General features: G+C 37.7%; 1 protein-coding gene across 7 annotated transcripts in view; it reads left to right on the top strand.

Annotated features, from left to right (window-relative positions):
• The window catches only part of fab1 (fab1 kinase), a 114,787-nt gene that overhangs the window by 33,176 nt on the left and 56,116 nt on the right, over positions 1-25,495 (top strand). For all 7 annotated transcript variants that reach the window (XM_067109043.1, XM_067109046.1, XM_067109045.1 and 4 more), the window contains 12 exons: positions 3,011-3,176; positions 3,425-3,534; positions 6,181-6,342; positions 9,862-10,063; positions 10,484-10,588; positions 13,754-14,936; positions 15,082-15,268; positions 17,956-18,202; positions 19,095-19,270; positions 19,518-19,632; positions 20,368-20,514; positions 21,271-21,426. In XM_067109043.1, coding sequence (XP_066965144.1) covers positions 3,011-3,176; positions 3,425-3,534; positions 6,181-6,342; positions 9,862-10,063; positions 10,484-10,588; positions 13,754-14,936; positions 15,082-15,268; positions 17,956-18,202; positions 19,095-19,270; positions 19,518-19,632; positions 20,368-20,514; positions 21,271-21,426 — 2,956 coding nt within the window. The remainder of the gene's footprint in view (positions 1-3,010; positions 3,177-3,424; positions 3,535-6,180; positions 6,343-9,861; positions 10,064-10,483; positions 10,589-13,753; positions 14,937-15,081; positions 15,269-17,955; positions 18,203-19,094; positions 19,271-19,517; positions 19,633-20,367; positions 20,515-21,270; positions 21,427-25,495) is intronic.

The raw sequence follows: 25,495 nt of genomic DNA, 5'->3' as shown, positions 1-25,495 counted from the left end.
CAAGACTGTCTTAGCCTTGACAAAGCACACTGACAAGTAGCATTGCCTACTTGTCCAGTACTTGGAGGGTTGGATTCTCGTTCTTGTTAGTTCCTTGGTTTTTTGCAGAAACCCAGAACCCTTCACTTTCTGATGAGAGATAAGAGACCTTTTGTTTCTTCTCTCTAGGACCCTGCTAGTGGTCTGGACAAGAATCTTCTAAGCCAGGTGTGAGCTGTGTATTCTACCTGTAGGTGATTTGTAGACAGTCATACAGTTTGGGAAATACTCAGGAAGTCAGGGGGCATGGAAGTGTCTCCTGGCATTTGGGAATAATGCTTCTGTATCACATGTATGGAGGACAGGTTTCTGAAGCATCAGACCACCTTTACATCATTCTATCTGAGGGACATCATCTACAGGTTTCCAGATACTCTCCTTTGGACTGAAAATCATCTTGCCTTAGGTGCCCGAAGGTCAAAGGGTAGAGTGACTGGCTTTTCTCCCTCCTTCCTCCTCCTGCAAGACATCAGCTTAGGCAGAGTACATGCTGGACTAGGTGGAGATGTAGGTGGCTACTGATTTAAGCAATCAATCTTAGAGATTCAGTGGGTAAGGTATTACTCTGCCCATATTTCATTTTTGCAGTGGTGGGGATGGGGCCAGTAGAGCTATATTCTGAACCTGTTAATTGCATCAGACAAATTTTAATTGCTATGGGCAACGCATTTGGTTTTATCCAAGGAGTACAGTACTTGAGTGAGACTCCAGATATTCTCACTCAGGTTCTAAGCCTTATTGCTGTGTCATCCCTGTGAGAGGCTGAGTAAGAGGTTTCAGGATTTGTTGCTCCCCTTGCTCGTAATAAGGGGGGCCTGGACATGACATTTCCACGGTAGGGGTTTAACTTCATTCATTTGAGAGAGATGACCTGCTTGCTAAGGGGGAAGTCTGTGAAATATGATGGTTGTACTTCCATCGAACAAATAAAAAATTTCAAAAGTTACTATTTTTTGTAAGTATACAAACCAGAGCTTTTTGTTATATAACCCACATCAACCACCCCACTTTTTTCCTGGTGCTAAAGGAAAGAGTGCTTGGTGATGGCAGTTGAGCTAGGTTATTCCCCCATTCTCCTCATTTAACCACCCAGTAACTACCATGTTACCAGTTTTCAAACTGAGAAAATATTCTTACATTAAGGGCTCTGGTTTGTATCCCTAGGAATAATACGGCTTACTTTTTAAATTTATCATATAATTAGCCCTCTTGGTATGTGATAATGCTACCTACTGACCTGTTTTTCCCATCCAGTATGGGAAGGACAGGATGATTTGATTTTTTCAGAGTAAGTTTTTTAGCCACAAACTCAGACTGGCTCATAGCCCTATCAGCCTCTGAATCCATATGCCAGGCTGTATAGTTTGTTAATGTAGTTAGTTTTTCCCAGCTTTATGTAACAGAAGGAAAGAGACATCAGGTGTAGATGGATCTATGACAATTCTGGATGATTTTTATGCTCAAGAAGTAAGTCACATACATAAAAGGTGAAGGAATGTATTCTTATAAGTACAAATACCAAACTTTCAAGATACACCTATTTTTCCAAGATATACAAACCAGAACTTTTTTTTTTAAGATAGACCTATTTTTCCAAGATATACAAACCAGAACTTTTTTTTTTAATTATGAACCACCTCAGCCACCCCCACATAGTCCCTGATGCTAAAGGAAAGGTGCTGAGTTACTGACAGGTGAGTAAGCAGTACCCTGCCACTTGCCTACCTACCACCAATTAACTACTTTGTTACCAGGCCTCATTGACTTTTTCTAGTTCTCTCTGTGAATACTCCTATAGAAAAGGTTATGGTCTTTATATCTAGGAAAATACAGACTATATAAACATTTTGTTTTTTGAGAGAGAGAGTGAGTGTCAGTTAAATTTTATATTGGTATATTTGTTGATTTCCTGTTTATACAGTAATTTAAAAAATAATAGTACCATACATATGTATCCATATAAAATATGTGCTGCATGTACTATATATTTTGTGGCACTTTACTATCTTACGTGAATTAGTGCTTATTCTAGGGATCTTGAAACACATTGCTCATGAATACTAGTTAGACCTCTGTGTTCATAGTTATTTCTTATGAAAGCCAGTAGTCAATAATGTCATGTTTTTTTTGCATTTCTTTTTTGATCTGTCACATTCAGAAGTTTATCTATTAACACATAGGTTGGTCATTTTCTTTAGTATTTTAACCTCTGTAATACATTATTTGTTTTTACTGCTGTGATATAAAGCTTTATGGGTTTTTCATTCACCATATTGTACATTATTTGATACAATGATTACAGTTCAATTCAAATCAAACTGAAATATGAAACACTGCCAGCCAGAAATGAGGAAACAACCACATGACCATATTCGAATGAATAGTGAATACAAACTATAAGTCAATTAAGGCACAAAAGTTATACATAGCACCTGCACTATCAAATTGTCATAGATATAAATGATAAAGTGTAAGTTGATAGGCAGTTTTACCTGATAGTGGATAAACACAAAAAAAATGTCCAAAATAAAGAAAATTATTAATGACAAAGATTTGGAAGGCAAAAAGAGACAAACCACATGACAAAGAATAATGTACAATATTCTTTGTCATGTGGTTTGTCTCTTTTTGCCTTCCAAATCTTTGTCATTAATAATTTTCTTTATTTTGGACATTTTTTTGTGTTTATCCACTATCAGGTAAAACTGCCTATCAACTTACACTTTATCGTTTATATCTATGACAATTTGATAGTGCAGGTGCTATGTATAATTTTGTTCTTTAATTGACTTATAGTTTGTATTCACTATTCATTCGAATATGGTCATGTGGTTGTTTCCTCATTTCTGGCTGGCAGTGTTTCATATTTCAGTTTGATTTGAATTGAACTGTAATCATTGTATCAAATAACTGGCCATGTTACTGTGGAGTCCTGCTATGGTAATATAAATGTTTGTGTGTGTTGTTTCAGACAAGGAAGTGGTGATAATGAACAAAATGAAGGAAGAGGTGCTGTGACAGTATTTACTAGTCAACAACAGACATTCACAACAACAGTGTCTGCAGCTCTGAGTGCTAGTGCTCAGCCACAGACTGTAGATGGGACAACAGCTGTCATGGATGAGGAGATATTGAAGGTCTTCTAGAGTCTTTTATATATTTGTTCAGTGTTTGCCATCTATCAGTTAGGTGAAAATTTGCCTAAGATTATAGTATAAATATGCATTTTAAATGTTTTCTGTCAATCTTCAAATTCTTCAAATTATCAGGTTCGAGTTTTGTACATTAATGTTCTTGGAATAAAACTATGATTCTTTTATACTAAAACATGAAATAATAGTCTAAAGTTCATTATTATTTTCACTAAAATGTGAACTTTCTCCAGGCTCTTCGATGTCATGATGCCAGTAATTCTCTTCCAAGAACATCAGGCTGGCAGCAAGAAGAAGACCCTCCCGTTGACAGCCAAGAACGACTTGTTAGACAAAGACTCAAGTACAGTAAAATTTTCTGTTTTTATCATGTGATCTAATGTTTAAAAGGATAGATTGAAGTAATGCCTTTGATTTTTCCTTGTTATAAGATTGTTTGAGGTCACATCTTTAACTGTTATTCAAATTTTAAAATCATGTCTTTGATCATAAATGTTCCAAAAGATTGTTTTTTTGAAGTGTCTTTGACTTTGTGAGTCAGAAGGTTGTTTGAAATCATCTTGATTAACTATGGAATTTTTCCTTTTATTAACCCTTAAACGCCTACTGGACGTATCATACGTCGACTAAAATTGTCTGTTGGTGCCAAGTGGACATACCGTACGTCGACTACAAAAAATTTCAACCTTCGGTCAACTTTGACTCGACCGAAATGGTCGAAAAACGCAATTGTAAGCTAAAACTCTTGCATTCTAGTAATATTCAATCATATACCTTCATTTTGCAACAAATTGGAAGTCTCTAGCACAGTATTTCGATTTATGGTGAATTTTTGAAAAAAACTTTTTCCTTATGCCTGCGTGGTAACTCGGCTGAAAATTTCAGAAATTCTTTCGTCATTTTGTCGTAATTTTTGCACTGTTTTATATTAGCCGTTACATAAAGTTTTATATATGAAAATGTGCGCAATTTCATGTAAAATACAGCAAAATACAACCCATGGTTATAGCTTTTATCAGTTTTGAAATATTTTCATATAAACCACGATAACTGCCAAAATTTCAACCTTCGGTCAACTTTGACTCGACCGAAATGGTAAAAAAATCACAATTGTAAGCTAAAACTCTTACATTCTAGTAATATTCAATCATTTACCTTCATTTTGCAACAAATTGAAAGTCTCTAGCACAATATTTCGATTTATGGTGAATTTTTGAAAAAACTTTTTTCCTTACGTCCGCGCCAGAAATTTTTTCATCACGTTGTCGTAATGTTTGCACCGTTTTATATTTGTCGTTACATAAAGTTTTATATGGAAATGTGCGCATTTTCATGTAGAATACAACAGAAAATAACTCATGGTTGTAGCTTTTATCAGTTTTGAAATATTTTCATATAAATCACGATAACTGCCAAAATTTCAACCTTCGGTCAACTTTAACGACCGAAATGGTAAAAAAACGCAATTATAAGCTAGAACTCTTATATTCTAGTAATATTCAATCATGTACCTTCATTTTGCAACAAACTGAAAGCCTGTAGCACAATATTTCAATTTATGGTGAATTTCTGAAAAAAACTTTTTCCTTACGTCTGCACGCTGGTAACTCGCCGAACATCTCAGAAATTCTTTAAATCACGTTGTCGTAATGTTTGCATCATTTTTACATTAGTCGTTACATAAACTTTTATATATGAAAATGTGCACAATTTCATGTAGAATACAACAGAAAATAGTACATGGTTGTAGCTTTTATCAGTTTTGAAATATTTTCACATAAATCACGATAACTGCCAAAATTTCAACCTTCGGTCAACTTTAACTCGACCGAAATGGTCGAAAAATGCAATTGTAAGCTAAAACTCTTACATTCTAGTAATATTCAATCATTTACCTTCATTTTGAAATAATTTGGAAGTCTCTAGCACAATATTTCGATTTATGGTGAATTTTTGAAAAAAACATTTTCCTTATGTCCGCGCGGTAACTCGGCTGAACATCTCAGAAATTCTTTCATCACGTTGTCGTAATGTTTGCACCGTTTTATATTAGTCGTTACATAAACATTTTATATATGAAAATGTGTGCAATTTCATGTAGAATACAACAGAAAATAACTCATGGTTGTAGCTTTTATCAGTTTTGAAATATTTTCATATAAATCACGATAAATAGAAAAAATTCGACTTTCAGTCAACTTTAACTCGACCGAAATGGTCGAAAACTGCAATTTTAAGCTAAAACACTTACAGTCTAGTAATATTCAATCAATTAGCTTAATTTTTCAACAAACGGGAAGTCTCTAGCACAATATTTCGATTTATGGTGAATTTTTGAAAAAAACATTTTTTTACGTCCGCGCGTTATGAATTCATGCATCATTTTGTGATATTTTCTGTGTTGCTTTGATCGTTTTACAATTTGTTATATACCAAAATCATTCACAATTTAGTGTACAATACAAAGAAAAAATAACCCATTAGCTTTAACCGTTTTGCTCAGCGCGATTTGTATAAAATTATATATGAAAAATTTTTTTTTTGCTGTCATATATTTCAATATTTATACATGATAATGATATTTTTTTTAATTTCTGATGGTTGCATACTAAACTTCAGGCAATGACAAAAAAAAGGAGCCAAAAATGAACTCTTAATCTTGAAAACTAAGTGTGCTGTGATTTTTTGAAAAAAACTTTTTTTCCACTTCGGCGCTAACTCCTGAACGCCGCCGGCATACGGGAGACGTTTTTGTAAATAGAGGCTCGGCGTTTAAGGGTTAAGTAATAAATAAACTCCTCTTAACTTTAAATCTTGTAGATTGTAATGAGTTGATTCTGGTTCAGTAGAGTGCCTACTGAGTCACTTGCCAAATTAATTGCTCATTTTTATGGTCTGAGGTCAAAGGATTTCTTGCTGATGTGGTGACTTAAATTTTTCTTCAGGTTTTAAAATGAGACTTTTTTTTTTTTTTTTTTTATGCTTACAGTACAATGTGGAGTGCTCATGAAACAGCACTTCTGTGTCAGCTTCTCGATTCAGGGGGACTTGCACCTTCTTGGGCTGAAACAATATTACCTATAGTTCATACAGTTACAGAAATCATCCGACCAGATGTGAAAAATGACAGTGATGATATGGATATCAGACAGTAAGTATATTCTATATAAGGAATTTCATAGAAAAAATGTATCATGAACTGTTGTAGGGTTTTGGACTAAAATTGACCCATCTATTTACAGTCAACCCCTGCTATTCACTGATTTCTGTATGGAACATGCATACATACATTATTCGTGGAAAATTTGCCTATTTGCAGTATTTTTCACTGAGAAATATTTGCTAATTATTGTACTTTCATATTTTCATGACTGAATGCACTTTTTGTGATAAAACTCTTAAAATACTCGGGTATAAGCATTTTTAGAGATGTTTTAAGTATTCGCAGATTTTAGCTATTAGCAGCAGGGTTGTGGTACACATCCCCCGCGAATACCAGGGGTCGGCTGTATAACAAATTTTAAATTCCTTCATATGTGGCAAGCATAGTTAATGCAACAAGTGATTATGAAATTAACTTTGTAAAGGTAACAGTGGTTGCGACTGCATTACACCACAAGCTGTCTGCTTTGGCCCACGGATACCCTGGCGTGTAGGTTATATGCCAGTCTTCGTTACTTAGCGGATTTTGTTACTTAACAGATTGGGCATTATTGCCGTTTTCCTCTGGTTATGCTTTTCTCATTTTAGTGTTTCTTTTAAGTGTTTATGCTACTATCAAAAAACTATCAAGAGTATGGGTCAGAGGACATTTCTCTCTTTGTGGAGTGTGCGATTATTTTACATAATTTCGTGTCAGGTGCTCTTGACTTTTTGTATTATATAATTTTCTGCTGTTTAGATTTGTTTTAATATGTGCCTGTTTAGGTGGATGTCTCTCTCTCTCTCTCTCTCTCTCTCTCTCTCTCTCTCTCTCTCTCTCTCTCTCTCTCTCTCTCTCTCTCTCTCTCTCTCTCTCTCTCTCTCTGTTTCAATACCGCTAATTCAGCCTCCTTTGAAATGGTTTTGAATAAAACTAAGGGGATTGCACATTAATGGAGAACTGGGAACTGCAGTTCAAAAAGAGATTTTTTATTTTTTCCTGGCCTGTGACTGAGAACTCCACATCATTCACCATTTGTTCTGGCAGAGGAGGTAGATGATCTCCCCAAAAATCTTTCTATGGTTGTCACTGAGGGAGATGGAACTCTGGGCCACCATTAGACCTGTATCTTGAGAAGGTTTGTCTCCAGAAATTTTGGAACTACTGGTTAGAGGTACAAGTGGACCCATGGATGGTTCAAAACTTGAAACAAATTTGCCAAATGGCTTTCATGGACACATACAACACATATGCAGTACTTTTGACAGTTGACTCATCATGGCATCCTTCTCATTAGAACTATTTAAATCTCAGTTACATCATTAGTGTGGGCTGGTACCTGGGTCTGTCATCAAATCAGACAAGCCAGACCTGACATCAGTGAAAGAGATAAGTTATATTGGAGTGGAACAAAATACATCGATGTCTGATGGAAGTTGCTAGGTCACTGGAACTCCGAGGAAGCTAGTTCCGCATAGTTGGATCTTAACTGACTGTGGTTGTCTGTACATCAGCCAGACAAACTCCCTGCACTTCCCCATGTAAGGGTCCTAACAAATCAAGCTTGGTCTTTGTTCATGAGAGGAAAGTGGCCTACATATAAATTTTCTAGAGCTGGTAAGAGTGATGTTGGACATGATGGTTTGTATCAGGAATGAGGGTTGCACCACATCATCTGCAGTGTGTTAGAGGGTGGGAATTATGTTCATTGAACAAATGGGACCAAGCACTTCTGCCATAATGGTCTCATTATCCCAAAGTCTGCAGCATGCTTTGGAAACAGTAAGGAACTCTTTACTAGGCTCGTTTACCACCTCCCATAGTCAAAAGCTTCTAAATTTCTCTTCAGCCCTACCAAACCAGGCAGCATCGGTTGTTGATGCTTTCATAATTCCCTGGAATACATTGGAGGGATATGGGTTTCCACCCTTTTTAATCTCTGAAGACAACATTAATATTCCTAGCCTTAACTAGACGGTTACATGCAGTCTCCAGCCTGGTTTCTCACATGAAGGGAGTTAGTATTAGCCTGTCATACACTTGGTTTTGTGGCAAAAATGCTGACATCTCCTCCCAACCTCATTTTGTGCCTTTATTAATCCATCCTCGCTTGTTCAGTTTGGATAGGTTATGGGGGAATATGATCTCATTGTATAAGTTAGGTAATTGAGAGAGCATATACTGTAATAACTTGTTAGATGATGAAAACCTGATAAGAGTGTGATAGAACAGAATTTAACCTGCTCTCTACTTCTGTTGGCTGTTAAACATAAAATGGATGTGTTTTGCTATTTTAAACCCAGTAGGGCCAGTCCTCAAGAGATTTCTAGCACAAGTTGGATTTATAGCCAAGCATCACTCTAGGGCAGTGGTTCTTAAACTTTTTTGCCTTGCGCCCCCCTCTGCATTATGTATAGATCCCACGCCCCCCCCCCCCTTACCCCTGAAATTTTTGCCAACTATAAACTATAAACAATATGTTGCCTATTTGATTAATGAATATATGGATGAATGATAGATTTTTGTTTCATTGCTATAAAATTTTTTATAAGTATGCACTGCACTATATTTCAGTTCATAAATAAGACTTGAAATGAAAATTGATTATATTTTGAATTTTTGGCATGTTTTGAGACAATAATTAGAAAACATATGGAAGCAGTGATAATGTTTTTTTTGGCAATTTTGTAATTAATATGACAAATTAAAAAAGATAATAGGCACCATATGGCAACCCTGCTTGCGCACCCCTTGGAAGCTTCTGGCGCCCCCTTTGGGGGGGCGCGCCCTCCAGTTTAAGAATCACTGCTCTAGGGGAAGACAGGTACCCTTCATCTTTCATTTGTTCATTACTCCATTTGATTCCTTTTTCATGGTAAACTAAAGTCTCATTCTTTGGTTACAAGCATCTGTACCTCTTAGGAATAGTAAGTTTTATTCTTTGCCAAATCTGAATAGTCAACAAATGCAATTAATTTGTTCTAATAACCTTTGGAGTTCTTAGAGCTTTAGTACATGGCCCCAAACTGTCTCCAAGTGCTCTCTCAGATTTTACAAGTACTGTATACAAAGACATTCTTGGAGATTCAGCAACTCTGCGTTTAACCTTAATTGTAATTTGGACATGCATATTCATGGTCTGTGATGAAGCCTATGTCGCGTTTATAACAAAAATTAGTCAGTCACATAGAGTTCCCCTTGCCAGCCCCAGGAATACACAAAATATTAGGTGCCTGTAGATGATGGATGGCTGCCCAAAGGTCTGGATGGTGCATGCACTGTTAGACTTAAAGTATGACTATTGTACATTGGACAAAAGATGATAGTCTAGGGACATTATTTTGAGAGCTTTTTTTTATTTTGAGAGCATTTTTTTTGGGCATACATGATTGATGGAGTTTACTGGAAAAACTACGTGTAGTTTTATGCTATAGAAGTTCTGTATACATATTTTAAAACATTTGGGAACTTTCATATTCATTGTAGCATTATATAACCCTGGCTTATTTATTTTCTTTCTTTTTGCAGGTATGTACAGTTTAAAAAAGTTCCTGGTGGAAATCGAAGTGAGTGCCAAATACTCAATGGTGTGGTATGCACTAAAAATGTAGCTGACAAATCAATGTTGGTACGTTTGTCAGATCCTCAACTACTACTGGTTGCTTCCACTATAGACTACCAAAGAGGGAATGACAACAAGCTCCTTACTTTGGATAACCTGTTATTACAGGTATTTATGTTTTGTTACAAATTGTTTACTTCCAAAACTGCTTTCATCCTCAATTTAACATTTCTTTTATAAAGCTTATTGATTTATCATCGTAATAATTTACAGTACTTAAGTTCTTCATGTCTTTAAATCTGCTATGTAATTTAAATGTACTTTGTGTCTTCTAAAAATCTTTTTATTAATTCAGATTGCCTCTCAGTCATGACATTGTAAGATTAATATAGTTGGTTGTCTGCTGCAGAGGCAGCTGAATGCTCTCCATCATTGTGGGTGGTTTAGCTAAACTAATAAATAATTTGAAATCCAAGTAACTTTTCCCTGACTATAGTAAGGATTATGGTTGGTATGAAGCCATTATTTTTGTGAAACAAGTTCAGTTGTTTAACATTTTAATACATTTTTCTAACCTTTTTGTTTTAGGAAGCAGATTATCTAAAAAACGTTGTGGCCAAGATAGTATCATACAAACCAAACATCATTTTGGTGGAGAAGAGTATAGCTTTCCTAGCAAGGGAATACTTACAGGTAATTATAGACAGTGACATGTCATCTATAAGGCCTTTTCTCTGTGTTGTGGAAGTTTTATATGGTAATTATCACCATTATCACCTCTGCTGCCATGCAATGAAGAAGGCCTCAGTGACATGTAGCCACTCATGTCTTTCCAGTGCTTAATCTTTCAAAAATCTCTCTCATATCCAGCCACCTTTCTCATAGTTCTCATCCAAGTAGGTCTGGGTTTTACATCTCTTTTGGTGTCCACAGGAGGGTAGTTGATGTTATCATGTACTGTTCTCCCACGGTTTGTGTGATGGACATGTCCAAACCTTCTCCCTTTCATCATTATCTCATCTACATATGAAACTTATGAATTTCCTTTAATGTATTGTTGCTAACTCGATCCCTCTTCTATCTGAATCCTAATATTCTTCTTACAGCTTTTTCTCAAATCATCTAAGTCTTTTAGTATAGTTTTGTTTTTATACCAGGATTCATGTCCAAATGATTGTACTGTACAGATAGTACAGTACTACACATATGTATAATCTTACTTTTGTATGCATTTTCAGTCTGTTCAATTTCTAAATCTTATTCAGCCTGCTCATTGTTTGATTGGCCTTTTTTTTCTTTCAATGAATTCTAACTTAAGAAAACCAGTAGTAGATAACATTGTTCCTAAACATGGGGATTTGGAATGAATTTTACTTATTGTTAAAGTTAGCTATATCTTTGCTCTGTTAGGTGTGATTGGCGTTCATAGTAAACAAAAGAATAGTGTTTGGCTGACCCGCAAGGACTGTGTCTGTAATCTCCAGTTTCCCACCAGGTGGCATTTGAATGTTTACATTCTCGTCAGAATTCTTCATGCTGTGTCCTTGTGCATATGGTATGAATCAGTGGTGGTAATTTTTACTAATTTCTTTTTGATTTTCTCCTGTATGGTGTTGTGCTTGTTTTCTGTTTTTGCATTGTCATTACAGCAGGCAAAGTTAGAAGCATTTGGCTGTTTAGGAACGAGTTTTGTGTAAACCAAATGTTTCAGTTGTGCATGATGATTACATTGTGTGTTAGCCTACCTGTTGGGATAATGAGTATGCTTTTTCTTAAGTTGGAAAAACGTAAGGAGTGGTCCGATGAGAAAATGAATAATTTTATGGAAGTAACAGAAGATGCAAGAGACCGATAGATTACAAAGACAATTCGTTAGGGCTGGCCATAGGCCTACTCAGTTTTTCCTTTTTCTTCCTGTGTTGCTTCTCCTCCTCCTCCATTGGCTGATAGGTTGATTCCCCTCTCACTTCCTCTGCTTTGGCATCTTATGCTCTCTATGTGGTTCAGGAATGGGGCTTTTAGTTTAGCTTTAGTGTGGCAGTGACTCATTGGTGAACTCTGCTAACATCTGCTCCTCTGTAACTTCTAACATTCTTCAGTGTCCTTTATTTTCATGTTAAATAGCTGCATGATCTATTTGGTTTCTTTGACTCCAGGCCGGATATGTCCAAGTGTATTTGTGGATGTCCTGTTAGAAAAAATTACCTCTAGTTACCAAATTATTTACAGCACAAAAATTAGTGAATTGCACCCAGTTTTTGTTTGCAGTGTCTATCAGGCCTTCCTTACCCATTACACCCCCCATACCTTCATTATTCTTACCAACATTTACATTCATTTCATCAACAACAATTCTCATATCTCTTCCTTATATGTTATTTATAACATCGGCAGTTCTGTATAAAATTCGTCTTTATTTGTTTGCAAACAGTTTTTTAGTGCATGGCACACTATAATTGCTCTGTTTTTATTCAACTCTTGCCAGCAGTAATCTGTTGCTTTCTGGTCAGTTGGTGTCTTTTCTGCATTTGGTGTTAAGATCATGGCTACTCCTTCACTAATTGTGTCCATTCTTTTTGAATGAGTATGTCCTTTACCCATTTCTCAGCTCCATGATTTACAGAGAGCTAAGATGTCCAGTCAGTATTTCTTGAATTCATTTTTTACCCATCCTATCTTTCCAATTTGATTTAGGGTTCTTACATTCCAATTTCTTATACTCAGTTTATCCTTAGTATTTGTAAACCGGAAGATTCTTAGCACCCCACTAAGCTTGGAACTCAGGCTATTTCTAAATTATGCCTATCCATTTATGTGGCATAATCCATAGAGGATTCATTGGTTAAATACACCAAAGGATACCCAATTCCTTGTAGTGTATAGGTCTTAGCTGACTGAGGCCAACGACCCCTGCTGTTGCCCATTGCTCTAGAACCAAGGTATATGCCATGTGTCCATAATTGCAGCTGAGGAGACAAAACATTGAATCCACCATCCCACTGACAGTAATTATCTGCTGCTCTTCCTGAGCAAGGCCACCACTATTGCTTTTGGATATGCTAGTCTTTACCTAGAGGTGTAAACCTATGAGGCAGCAGGTACATGTATCTTGAGCTTGGTGCCATAATTCATATACTAGAAGGTGGGAAAGTCCTCAAATTTCTGTCTACGGTGACTAATGGAGTTTGCACTGAGAGGTGGCTTTCTGACTAAAATATTGTCAAGATGTAGTATTAAGGTTGTATGATTGGGCCTTTTTGTTGAGAATGATCTGCAGACATTTTTGTCATCATATATTTAAAACTGCGGCTAATGAACTTGCATCAGTGATGGATTATGTTAAAAATTCTCACATTGCCAAACTTGAACTGGTTGTTTTGAAATCCTGCTCTAAATAGTATGTTATACTTAAAAAATATATGAAAAGCATGTAGAAGGTGATTGTTAGGAAGAAGTTTGGGATTTTTTTTATGTACATGAATTTAAATAGGTAATTTAATAATAAGAGTATGTAACCAGACTAGGTTCCTGGAGATGGAGATCGCTTGGATATGTCCCTCACTCAACCCTTGGGAAAATAGTTATATGATAGTGCAAGGTGGGATCCTATGGGTACCAGAAGAAATGGAAGATCCATTCCTACTTGGATAAGAACTGTGGGAAAGGAGCCTTGAGATGAGTGGAGGTTTGTGGAGGACAATGCTCAGGAAAGACATGAGTCCCTTTGTGTCACACAGTGGCAGTGGTGATGATGATGAACCAGATCATAGAGTTAAAATAGAAGTTGAACTGTAGAATTAAAATAGAAGTTGAACCATAGAGTTAAAACAGAAGTTGATTATTCTTTTCTCTTTACAGGCACATGGAATCACTTTGGTAATGAATGTCAAGCCATCGGTAATGGAACGTGTTGCAAGATGTACACAAGCTGAATTGGTGTCCTCCATAGATGCCCAACTAAAGAAACCAATTTTAGGCATGTGTCACAGCTTTTACGTGAGATCATACCCTATTCCTGGTAAGGACAAGACCAAAACACTTATGTTCTTCGATGGCTGTGCTACCCACCTTGGCTGTACCGTCATCCTTCGAGGTGCAGCCAATTCTGAATTAAAGCGGGTCAAAAGAATCATGTATTTCATGATATATGCTAGTTATAACTGGAAGCTTGAGAGATCGTTTTTAATGGATGAATTTGCATTTATACCTCCACTCCCTTCGGAAAGTTTCGATCTTGAAGATCAAGTTTTTGTCGATGCACAAAGCCCTGAGGATGAAAATGTTCCAAAGGAAATAAAAGATATTGTGGACAGCACAGTTGCTATGGAGGATGAGGAAGATGTGTCAGTTAGTTCAGCAGCTGAGCAGCTTTGTAGAGGAAAAGTAACCAGACAGGGTGGCTTAGTTAGAGACCCAACTAATTCTTCCGTGGAATCTTCGGTATCTACACCTGGGCCGTCCGATAAAACAAAAGTGTCGCAGACTATCAATGATTTTAGTGACCCCTTACATTCATATCTCAACTCAGGTACATCACCTCAGGAAGCTCCCAAAGAATCATTAGCAGCCAAGCTTCAGCTTACAGAGTTACCATTTTCTAATACATTCCGAAAAGCTCTTGATGACACCATATTATCTTGTTCACCTTACCTTAAGTATTGTGTTCCTTACCTTGAGTCAGATGCAAGCAGGAATTGCTTACTCCGCAGGTTTTTCCAGAAGGATCTGTATTTCTCAGTTCAGCTAGAAAAGGAAAAACTTGTAAGACGGCCACGATTTTCAGAAATGGATGCAAAAGACAATAGCAAAGATGAAAATCAGAATGTCCGAGTCAAACCTGCACACAAGTTCATGAATTTTAAGGTAACAGAAGAAATGAAAAGCACCGACATCCAAAATCTGATAGCAGATTTCCGAGCCAGAGGCGGTCAGATGGAACTGATATGCAAGTGTAAGAATAAGAACCGCAGAGATTGTTCGATAGAAAGAAATGAATCTTCCCATCAGGTCATTATTGAAGGATTACCAACTGATGCAACTGGTTAGTTTTCATAATTTTATCTGGCAACATGCTTTTTAGTGTTTTAGAACAGTAAATTTTGTAGTTTACTGCTTTGTTATTTTGCCAAAATTTCTTCTCTGGAGGATTGTAGAGTTCAAGCTTATTCTTGACTTTTCCTTTCCAGGTTTGATGACAAATGGGACAAATAAAAATGCGATATATGATCACTGGAATGTGCCAGGTGGGCTAATGCTTACCTCTGAAGGGAGGGTGGATGCACTTCATCCTTTTAATCATCAACGATTGTCAGTTCTCTTTTCAAGCTTCACAGACGTAACTGACCCTCCCCCAGATTTTTGTGTTAATCCATGGTGAGTAGTTATTTTGAATATTTAACTGTATTTCTTAAAGAAGTTATGCTGATTAGAATATTCTTTTGGAAAAACTTAAGTTAATTTATCATGGAGAATGTAACCTCATATTAAAACTGAAGTCCTTGAATTTGTGAAATGTGATGTTAAGAAAAAAATATTTTTATATGAGCTAATTACTTAAAATAGCAAAATTTATGGTTAGTCATGCACTCTTTAAATCTCTGAATGTATCACAGCCAATTAGATCACTTTAATAAATTAGCTGTGAGAAAAAAGGTTTTATCTGAAAAACCTAATTTGGTGCAGTTGTAAACTTGCATGACAATGGAGCAGTGGCATGGCCAAAAGAGAGAATTCTGAGCTGGTAGACCTTTCCTGCCCATGAAAAGTGGAGAAATCTTCTGAAAGGTGAGTGCACAGTTCCATGGACACCAGGAAGTCCCCTTGCCAGTTGGAACATGGAATTTTATAAGATGTCAAAATCAGAAAGAATATTGCTGGAGATGTGTGTTCAACAGACAGTGGTTGATGGTGGGGCACCACCTGCCTGTTAGTTCCTCGTTGGACGGATCTGTATAGCTCTTGGTTAGCACTCTGTTGGGCCTGCGTTCGAGTCTCCGGCCGGCCAATGAAGAATTAGAGGAATTTATTTCTGGTGATAGAAATTCATTTCTCGGTATAATGTGGTTCGGATTCCACAATAAGCTGTAGGTCCTGTTGCTAGGTAACCAGTTGGTTCTTAGCCACGTAAAATAAGTTTAATCCCCCGGGCTAGCCGTAGGAGAGCTGTTAATCAGCTCAGTGGTCTGGTTAAACTAAGGTATACCTAACTTTTAACCACCTGCCTGTTGTTTCTGAGACCACAAATTGGTGGTAGTAGAAATGTGGTAAATGGTCAAAGGCTGCTGTCTTTGCACATTTCTCCAGCATTGACCTCACCACCTCATCTCCCAAAGCTTGGTACATATCTGAATGCTTTCCAGAGGAATGTTTTTCATCCTCAATTTTTGGTGCCTCAGTTTTTTTCCCATCCACAAGTTAGGCAGTTGCTTTTGAGCATTAATTCTTTCAACTATTGTTTTGCTAGATCTGTCTGAGACTATTTCTTCTTTCTTGCCTTGTGGTCCCCTCAAATGCAGGATTCAACTAGACACACTTTTAATTATCTGGATATGTTTCCGGAGGGAGGGCAGATTCCAGTGAAACTGTAGGAAGTCTTACCTTTTTAATGCTCATCCATACAAGGTCATCTAGGCACTGTATCTGTTTGCATACCATTCCAAACCTCTTACATAAGACAGTGAATATATTAAGAATTTGGCAGTAACACAGTTTAATGACCTTACCCTTTTTTTTTTTGTTTCTTTGTCAGTCAAAGAATGTCCTACCCTTTGAGATCCTTGGAGAAGTCTGTCTGGGTAGGAGGGTGCTGTCTGATGCAGCTGAGGACATTGCACTCACTCAACCTGGGCTTCAGCGTACTACAGTTTCAGATAAGGAGGACATGCTGTCTTTGGTCATGCTCTCTTTGGTGACATGTTTTTCTACATTTCTTATGGAAATTGTCAGGGTTACATTCTGGTGCTCTGTTACATTTCTCAGCCTGCCATGTAAGCCTCTTATTTTCAATGAGCACATCTGTTTCACCCTGTCTTTGAGTTGTTTTTGCTGATGTCTAGCCCATGAGCTCTTAGTTGGGCCCTATGTTAATGACATATAGTGAGTTCTATCTTCCCAGGCCCAGTTAGCTCTCATTTCCATTTACAGATTGCATGAGCAAGTGAGGCACTTACATAAATGGAACCAAAGAGCTGAAGGTGCATATATGCTGCTACCAATCAGACAGCAAATGATTATTAAATTGCTGTTGTGAGTGTCTAAGATGACACCAATACACAAGTTAGGGTTTATATGAAAAAATTCTGTTTGTTGTGAAAAAATTGTATAGGTTAAAAGTCATATGAAAACTAAAATTTTCATTTATCAGCTAAGTTTTAAGATTTGTTAAAATTTTATTCATGATTCAGTCACATTAATAACAACTACATTCATGACCTCTTTCATGGACTTATATGAGATTAGATTGGGAGGTTCAGTGCAAATTAAGAAGTTCAATAAAGCACATTTTTCTTGAATAAAATTGTATATAAAAATGATGCATGTCTTTTGAGTTTAGTTTTCAAGTAAGTTTAATAGTTTTCAATTGGATGAAAGTTTGCTGTCATTCTTAGTACTGTTTTAATGTATATTGTAATTTCCCGAGAACTATCATAGAATGTTCAGGAGTAACAACGATACCAAAAAAATTATTGTACCCATAATAAAATTTTCAGAGGTAGTAATTTTGAAAAGGAAATTACTGTACCTTAACCTTCATTACAAATTATGGGACTCACTATTAAAGAATACGTAAACTGATGTTATTTTTGTATTTTGCTGTGGGTTAGGTTTTGTATTTTGGTAACATTTTCATTTTTCTTTGTGGAATGGTCACTCAATCTTGATTTTTCACAAGAGTAGAATTGGTGTCATAGTAGAGTGGTTATACAACTAATGAAGAAATACTGATGGAGTGGTAAAAAATTTTTATGCACAGGAGAATACTTATTTTGTTGTTCATTCTTTTACCAACTGTTAATTTACATTGCCACGATTTTTTTATTGATATTATTGATATTTAACAGGGTGCTTACTATGGACTTTTATGGAAGAAATGATATTCCCCTGGGTGCCTTCCTTGAGCGCTACTGCTTTAGCCAGACTTACATGTGTCCGTCCACAGAGTGCTCAAAAGGATTGGTTAATCACATTCGCAAGTTTGTGCATGATACTGGGTGTGTTGATGTGCTGTTGAGATGTCTGGACACAGTTCTGGATGACTCAAACACAGGTACCATTCTCATGTGGAGCTGGTGCAAGAACTGTCGACAGGTGAGCGTATGTGTACTATAGTGACTGGATAGTAATTTTAGCAATTTTCATAGGTGAATGGTTGTCATGAGGTAATTTGTGTATGATGTATGATGATAAATATTTGGAAATTTTTCCAATGGGAATACAAACCATCTTTCTTCCTTCCTTCCTCCTTTCTTTAAATCTTCAGTTGAAAACTCTTATGAACAGAGTCAGCTAGTTATAAATCCAGGAGGGTTCAAAAGGGAAATCAGCCTGCTGAGAAAGCAGGCAAGTAATAGGAAAAGGTGATAAATAAATGTAGGGGATAGGAAATAAAACCAATACACTTAAATTCAGGAGACATCAACAGAAGATAGCAATGAATTTGCTCGTAGCTTAAACATTTTGAGGTCAGAAGATTCCACAACTGCACAACTGAATTTTGAAAACTCCAGGTACAGTGCATTGTAATTAATATGGATAGCATCCAGAAAGAAAAGTAGAACATAATTAAAGGCACAATGCTGTGAAAATGTTTTTATTTTTTCCTTACAAATCACTTAGCTTGTTTTCCAGTTTTACCTTCAAGTTACAACCATTCCTGTGTTTATTGCGCCGCATTTTTCCAGATCATTGTTAATTATTGAGCCAAAGATGTTTTGTGAGATTTAATGTTGCTCTGTGGATTCTGGATAACAAAATTTTTAGAGGTGAATATTGAAAAGTTTAGTTACTGCACAAGTCACATGTTCATCCTCAATTTCTTAATAGTTAGTTGGCAATTACCTTCATTTGTTGCTGCCATGCAAAAGCTACCATAAATGACTTACGAGATTTAGTTGTTCGGCCTTGGGACTTTAGCCCTCTCTTGTCATTTCTTTTTTTGTATCATTTCCTTATTATTGCATAATTTAATTCAACTTCACAGGTGACTCCTGTGGTGCCAATGTCACTCGAAACATGGTCGCTCTCCTTTGCCAAGTATCTGGAACTGAGGTTTTATGGCAGTAGCTTCTCCCGTCGTGGCCTGCCAGGGTGCCCTCATTCTATGCATCATGACCACTTCCAGTATTTTGGCTACAAGAAACAAGTAGCAATATTCAAGTAAGTTACCATAAAGAAATTTTCTTTTAAAAAGTGATATTCAGTAATATTTTATCAACCTTTATATTTACTTAGTTATCTGAAGTAAGAATCTATTTAAATCTCATTTTGATTAAGGGTTTGCAGAAAAATTAATTTAATCTTTTAGAAGTCCCAGTGGAAACCACAGTGCTACAGCAAAATCAAAAGGTAGACTATAAAATTTAACATAAACATACTGTGGTCTACAAAAAAAATTCTTTTCTAGGTACAATCCAATAACTGTAAGAGAAATCATGCTCCCACCATCTGAAATGAGCTTATGCATACCACCTGTAACACAGTCGTCCGTGGTTGAACAAATTAAAGGAGTGGCCATACAGGTAATTTTATTTCCAATTTTCAACTCCTCATATATTTCTGTACTGTACCTCTGTAATCAGTATACATAAGAATAATAGTTTTGTTATCGTGCATTTCTGCCTTCCATTGTTTCTTGTTTTGTAATAGGTACTTTTGTAATCTAATTTCTTATGGATATTGAGGTAATTTTGTTGCTGATTTTTTTTATGGATATTGAGGTAATTTTGTTGCTGATTTTTTTATGTATCTCTTTCTACTTATGATTAATATTGGCCTGTGTTCATAAGCAAGTGCAAGTCATAATTGTGTATCCATTCTCTATCTGCCTCAGTTTTTGAAAGTTATCCATAAAGGTTTAATTATACTATGAGATACTAGCAGCAGTTGTTGTTATACGAATTGTAACAAAAGCATTTCACATCAAGTAATAGCCAAGAATCTGTGAATATAACTTGTTCACAAGTATAATAAGTTTGTTGCTTGTTTTGACATACAATGTTTGTACACAAATAATTCTTTGGATGATATGCATTTGAATGCATTCTGGTTTTTTAGTTAAGTTTAATATGACCTAACAAATGCATCTTTCATGCTTTCTTGTCCACTCCACAGTTTCATTGGCTCATTTCATTTATGTAACTGGAAGATTAAAGATTTTTTAACCTAACATTAAGACTGAGTTTTCCAGGAGTTTTATGTGTAACTAATTGTTTTCATATTGATAAATACTGTTTATGTATTTTCTTTATCCATAGGGTTATTCAGTTTTTTCTACTATTCTCGAACGGGTAACAACTCTTTCTTCAGAAAGCAATCTACGTTGGCAGCCTCTGATTTTGGAAATTAGTGAACATCAAAATTCTCAGCGTGCAAAGTTTAGGGAGCAAATAGAAAGTATTCAGGTGAGATGGAATCTTAAAATTACTTAAAACCACAAGAAACTTAAATGACAAATAAAAGTTGTAGTTTTTCATGTGTTTAATAATCTTAGATTACTCAATTATAATAACTCTCTCTCTCTCTCTCTCTCTCTCTCTCTTGCCTATTCCTCATTCTTTTTAAGTATTGTGTACTTAAATTTTGCTCTGTGTTGTGTAATGTAGCAGTTCATGATGGTCATAAAATTTGAGCATTCAGGTATATTCCTGTGAATTTTAAATTTATGGGAATTATATTTTCCATGTTCATCTCATTAACATCTTTGACTGGCTAATGTATTACTCTTTGTTGACTATTTTTGAGCCTTTGAGTAACAGATTTGGTTCCTCTAATGACATAAGTTCACATCAATTATAATTTTCCCATCTTGTCCCAGGGATTGTACCTGAAAGGATATTCTAGCTTTAACTGAGTTGGTGACTCCACCCTAAAGATGTAACCAGCTAAGAGGCTGTAACCTTTTTTTGATAATAATTGTCTTTTGATTCATTTTAAGGTTTACATTTGAAGTACATGTAGGAGAAGAATTGTGTATTAGAAGGGGATGAAATTTCATATTTGTTTTTAGGAAAATACTATAGTAGTCTGAATCAAAATGCTAGAACCTTTTATACATAATGCACATAGCATATTTCTGCAGAATATTTTTCCATGCACTGAACTACACACTAGCTCATTTCACATTTCTGTTATATTCTAAAATAATTTTGCTTTTATAGCTACAGTTAACATCACCCACCCTGGAGGCAAGAAGGTTGCACCCTCCTACTCCTAATACAGTCCAAGAGGTGACCACAGCAATGATGGAAATTAAAGACAAGATTGTCACAGCTAAGATATTGATAGCTCAAGTTGTCTCTGACTGGAATTTAAAGGTATGAAAGAGTACAGTTTCATTGTTGTATGTCATTTGTTCAGATGCAAGAGATGTAAGAATTGATCTCGTAGCACTTTAGAGCCTACTCAAGCACTTGGTAAGCTTAAATATTTCTTTGATTTTTTTGCAAAAGATGTAAAACTTTGATTTTTCTTGGCATTATAAAACTGTCAGCTTACATATTTGCTGTTAAACAAGTTAATATCAGTAATTTAAACTTTGTTTGAGTTGACATAAAGGCTTAGGAAAGTTACCGCAAGTTTTTTTACGTTATCAATTGGAAGGATTATTATAATGTGTTGGAAAAGTAAGTTTAAGTCATCGGGAGAAATTTTTGTAACCCTGTAGTAAAGGTTCCCGGTTTTCTTTTTAACATTAAGCTAATTCTGTATGTGTATTTGTTTTCTCTCTCTCTCTCTCTCTCTCTCTCTCTCTCTCTCTCTCTCTCTCTCTCTCTCTCTCTCTCTCTCTCTCTCTCTCTCTCTCTCTCTCTCTCTCTCTCTCTCTCTCTCTCTCTCTCTCTCTCTCTCTCAGAAATTTCACACTGTTATTTAGCCCAGCCACTGAGTTAATTTTAGACTAGAAGGCTTGGACCAAAGGATATTTTCTTAAATAAGAGGTGAAAATTGGAGCAAGGTAAAGGTAAAGAAGTTGGACAGCTTGGTGGGAAAGGAAAAGGAGAGGTAAAAGACAGAAGACAATGTAATTGTGAAGGACTTTGTCGTATTTGGTACTCCTGTCAATGGGTTATTGTTAAGCAACTAGATCAGGTATAGGCAGTAAAACCAACCCTTTTTCGTGCAGAGGTAGTAAATGAAATTATAAAGCAAAAAGCAATGTAATAGTCTTTCCCTTTTGGCAAATAACCATTTATACAGTGTCAGAAGAGGCAAAAAATCCCATTTTTAAATATCTAACTTCCCTGGTAGTTACATATAGCTTTATCCCGCCGATTCGTCGCGCGCACAGCAGAAATTCACAATTCGCAGCAATCGCCGATAGATGGTCAGGTGGCCATACCTGTGTGCCCTCTACCAGGTACCTGGAACCATTCCCAATTGTCCTCAGAAATTCCCTGCTGTCGTTCTAGCAACACGTTGGAAATTCGCTCTACTATTGGTTTGCTTTGTCTACAATTGGTGAAGTACCCATTACTTGGTTTTGTTTTCGTTGATGGCTTTCGCTGATGTTGGATTTTCCTGGATGTCTATTTCACACTGATAAGCTAAATTTTGTCGGTTTCCGACTTGGACAGTTTTATTTGAACTTGCTTTTTGGATTCTCAAGATGGCTGACTCTGTTGTCAGAATGTGTGTGAGGGGATGCAAGACCCGGCTTCCAAAGGCTGCTCTTGATCCCCACACAGTATGTAAGAAATGCAGAGGTCATGTGTGTGCATTTGATGATAGATGTAAGGAGTGTGAAAGTTAGTCTGAGAGAGAGTGGAGAGAGTATGATCGCTATGTGAGGCGATTGGAAAAGGACAGAATTAGGAGAGCTAGATCTTCGAGTGTTCTGTCAGCTAGGTCTTCTGATAGTCAAGTCCTTTCTAACTTGTCTGATACTAATATTCCTGATCCTAGCCCTAAGGTAGTAGTACCCGATCCTCCTGCGGAGTCGGAGGTAAGTAAGCCGTCTTTGAAGGATATTATGGCTGCTATTTCTGCCTTAGGAGTTTCAGTGCAATCCCTTACTTCGGATAGGGAAGTGATGTGGGGGGCAGTGCATAGTTTGCAACAGAAGTTCGGTGACAGCGTTAGTGTAGTGGAGGGTGCGTCCGTTCGTGTCTGTCACGCTCCTAGCCCTAGACCTCTTCCATGCTCCCCAACCCCTGGGAGAAGGAACACCGACAGGCTAAGGGAGGTGAGAGACGTTGAACAACGAGCGGGACGTCCCCTCGAGCGATCCTGTTGACGCATCCCAGGACGCTCCCCCTCGCCTTAGGAAAGGCGAGATGAGGACATGTTCGTCATCCTCGGATGACACAAGACCCAGGCGTGGTTGGCGTCAATCTCAAGAATCAAGACCTATCAAGAGACGCAGGTCCCCCTTCCCGCTCCAACAACCCTCTTGCAACAAATGGAGCTCTCGGAGAGATTCCTGTTGGAAGAAGATGGCGTGTCCGCACCTAAACAGAGGCGTAAGACGCATAACTCGTCGGAGGAAGAAGACGTGTACATTACGTCAGTTCACGCTTCTCCCCCGCCCCCAGAATGGAACGTGTTGCAAGCGGCATCACCACCTCATCATCAGAAGATCCCAGCAAGAGTCTCCGAAGTTGTAGAAGTTCATGCAGTGCCATCTCCAGTTGTTTCCCAGCAGCAAGTGGCACCACAAGTAAAGTTCTTGTCAGAAGTTCAGCAGTCCCTTGCGTCTCTTTTTGACGCTTACAAGTCGCAAGGGCTAAGAGAAGAACCACACAGAAAGGAACCTAAGGACGTCAACAGACCCAAGAAGAGGATAAGGCAGGAGTTAGGACAGCAAGACGCTAACAGCCAGCAAGACGCGGACTCGCTGCAAGTTGCAGCGCTCATAGACGCTTCCTCGCAACAAGCCGCACGCATGACGGGAGGTGACAAGGATCGTGATGCTCCCTCGCAGCAAGTTGTACGCATGCGTGACGCATGCAAGCGGGATGATACACACGATTCCCCCACTCATTCGACATCGGAAATAGTGAATCCTTTGGAAGAGATCTCGGAGGAGGAGACGCAAGAAACTCTTCATGCTGTAGATCTGAAAAGACTTCTTACGCTATTGGTGGACTTATTTCCCAATGATTTCCAACAGGCTGTACCTCGGAGTCCGCCCTCGCAATTTATGATGGGTAGACCCCAGAAGTCTTCTTCCTTCAAGAAGACAGTGTTAGCCAGATCAGTGAAGAGAGCTTTTTCGACACTGAATGATTGGATTTTAAAGAAGAAAGAACAGGGAAGGACAACCTTTTCCTTTCCCCGGCGAGATTGGCTTCTAGATCCAGCGTGTGGTACGAGACTGGGAAGCTCTCGGCTTGGGAGTTCTGCCTCCTCCCAAGGGGACTTCTCCAGACTCGTGGACTCTTTGCGTAGAACAGCCATGACAAAGGCCAAGGTTCTGTGGTCCACTTTGGAAATGGACCACTTGCTGGCGTCTTCAGGACTATTGAAGTCTTCAGCTTGGTGGACTGGACTCTTGCAGCTCGCATGAGATGTTACAGATGAGAAGAACGACACACGCAAATGCACCTTATTGCCTGTCTCGATAAAGCTGTGAGGGACGGGTCGGTCGAACTCTCTGCCCTTTTCACAGCAGGTGTTAAGAAAAGAGCTATGCTGTGTTCGTTCCTGACGTCAGGAGTGACTCGCTCAGAGATCAGAGCTCTTGTATGCTCCCTTAACCAAACAGCTCTTCCCTTCAGAGCTGGTTAAGGACTTATCAGCAGCCCTTGCGGCGCAACAATCAGCGCAAGATCTGATCACAAGGACTGCTAGGAAAGTTCTTCCGGCAAACTTTTTAGCCAGGAAGGAGAAGGAAGCGCCTCCTATGCGTCCAGCCCTTTTCGTGGGAGAGCCCTTTCGAGAGGAAGTCAGAGAATGGCTGCTGGAGGACAACCTCGTAGAACCCCAAGCAGCAACTGAAACCCAAGAAGTGATCACAACAACCTCCAGACACAAGTGGGAGCCAGGTTATCCCACCTCTGGCAAGAGTGGAGCCAAAGGGAGCGGACGACTGGACAGTCGAAGTACTGAAGGAAGGGTACAAGATCCCTTCCTAAGGAAGCCTCCTCTTTCACCAGAACCGTTAGAGTTGACAGCTACATACTTGGGGAGCAAAGCAGCAGCTCTTCAAGAACAGGTAACCCAGATGCTATCAAAAGCAGCAATAGAAGAGGTAAAGGACCTCTCGTCAGAGGGATTTTACAACAGATTTTTTCTGGTACCCAAGAACTTGGGGGTTGGAGACCAGTTCTGGACGTAAGTCCACTGAACAAGTACGTAAGCAAAGTCAAGTTTGCTATGGAGACATCTGCGTCAGTCCTAGCAGGCACCAGACAAGAAGACTGGATGGTATCGATAGACCTGCAGGAC

This window comes from Macrobrachium rosenbergii, chromosome 9, assembly GCF_040412425.1.
Source record: "Macrobrachium rosenbergii isolate ZJJX-2024 chromosome 9, ASM4041242v1, whole genome shotgun sequence".
NCBI lineage: Eukaryota > Metazoa > Arthropoda > Malacostraca > Decapoda > Palaemonidae > Macrobrachium > Macrobrachium rosenbergii.
The sequence above is the reverse complement of the archived record's forward strand: the minus strand, read 5'-3'. Positions and strand labels throughout refer to the sequence as shown.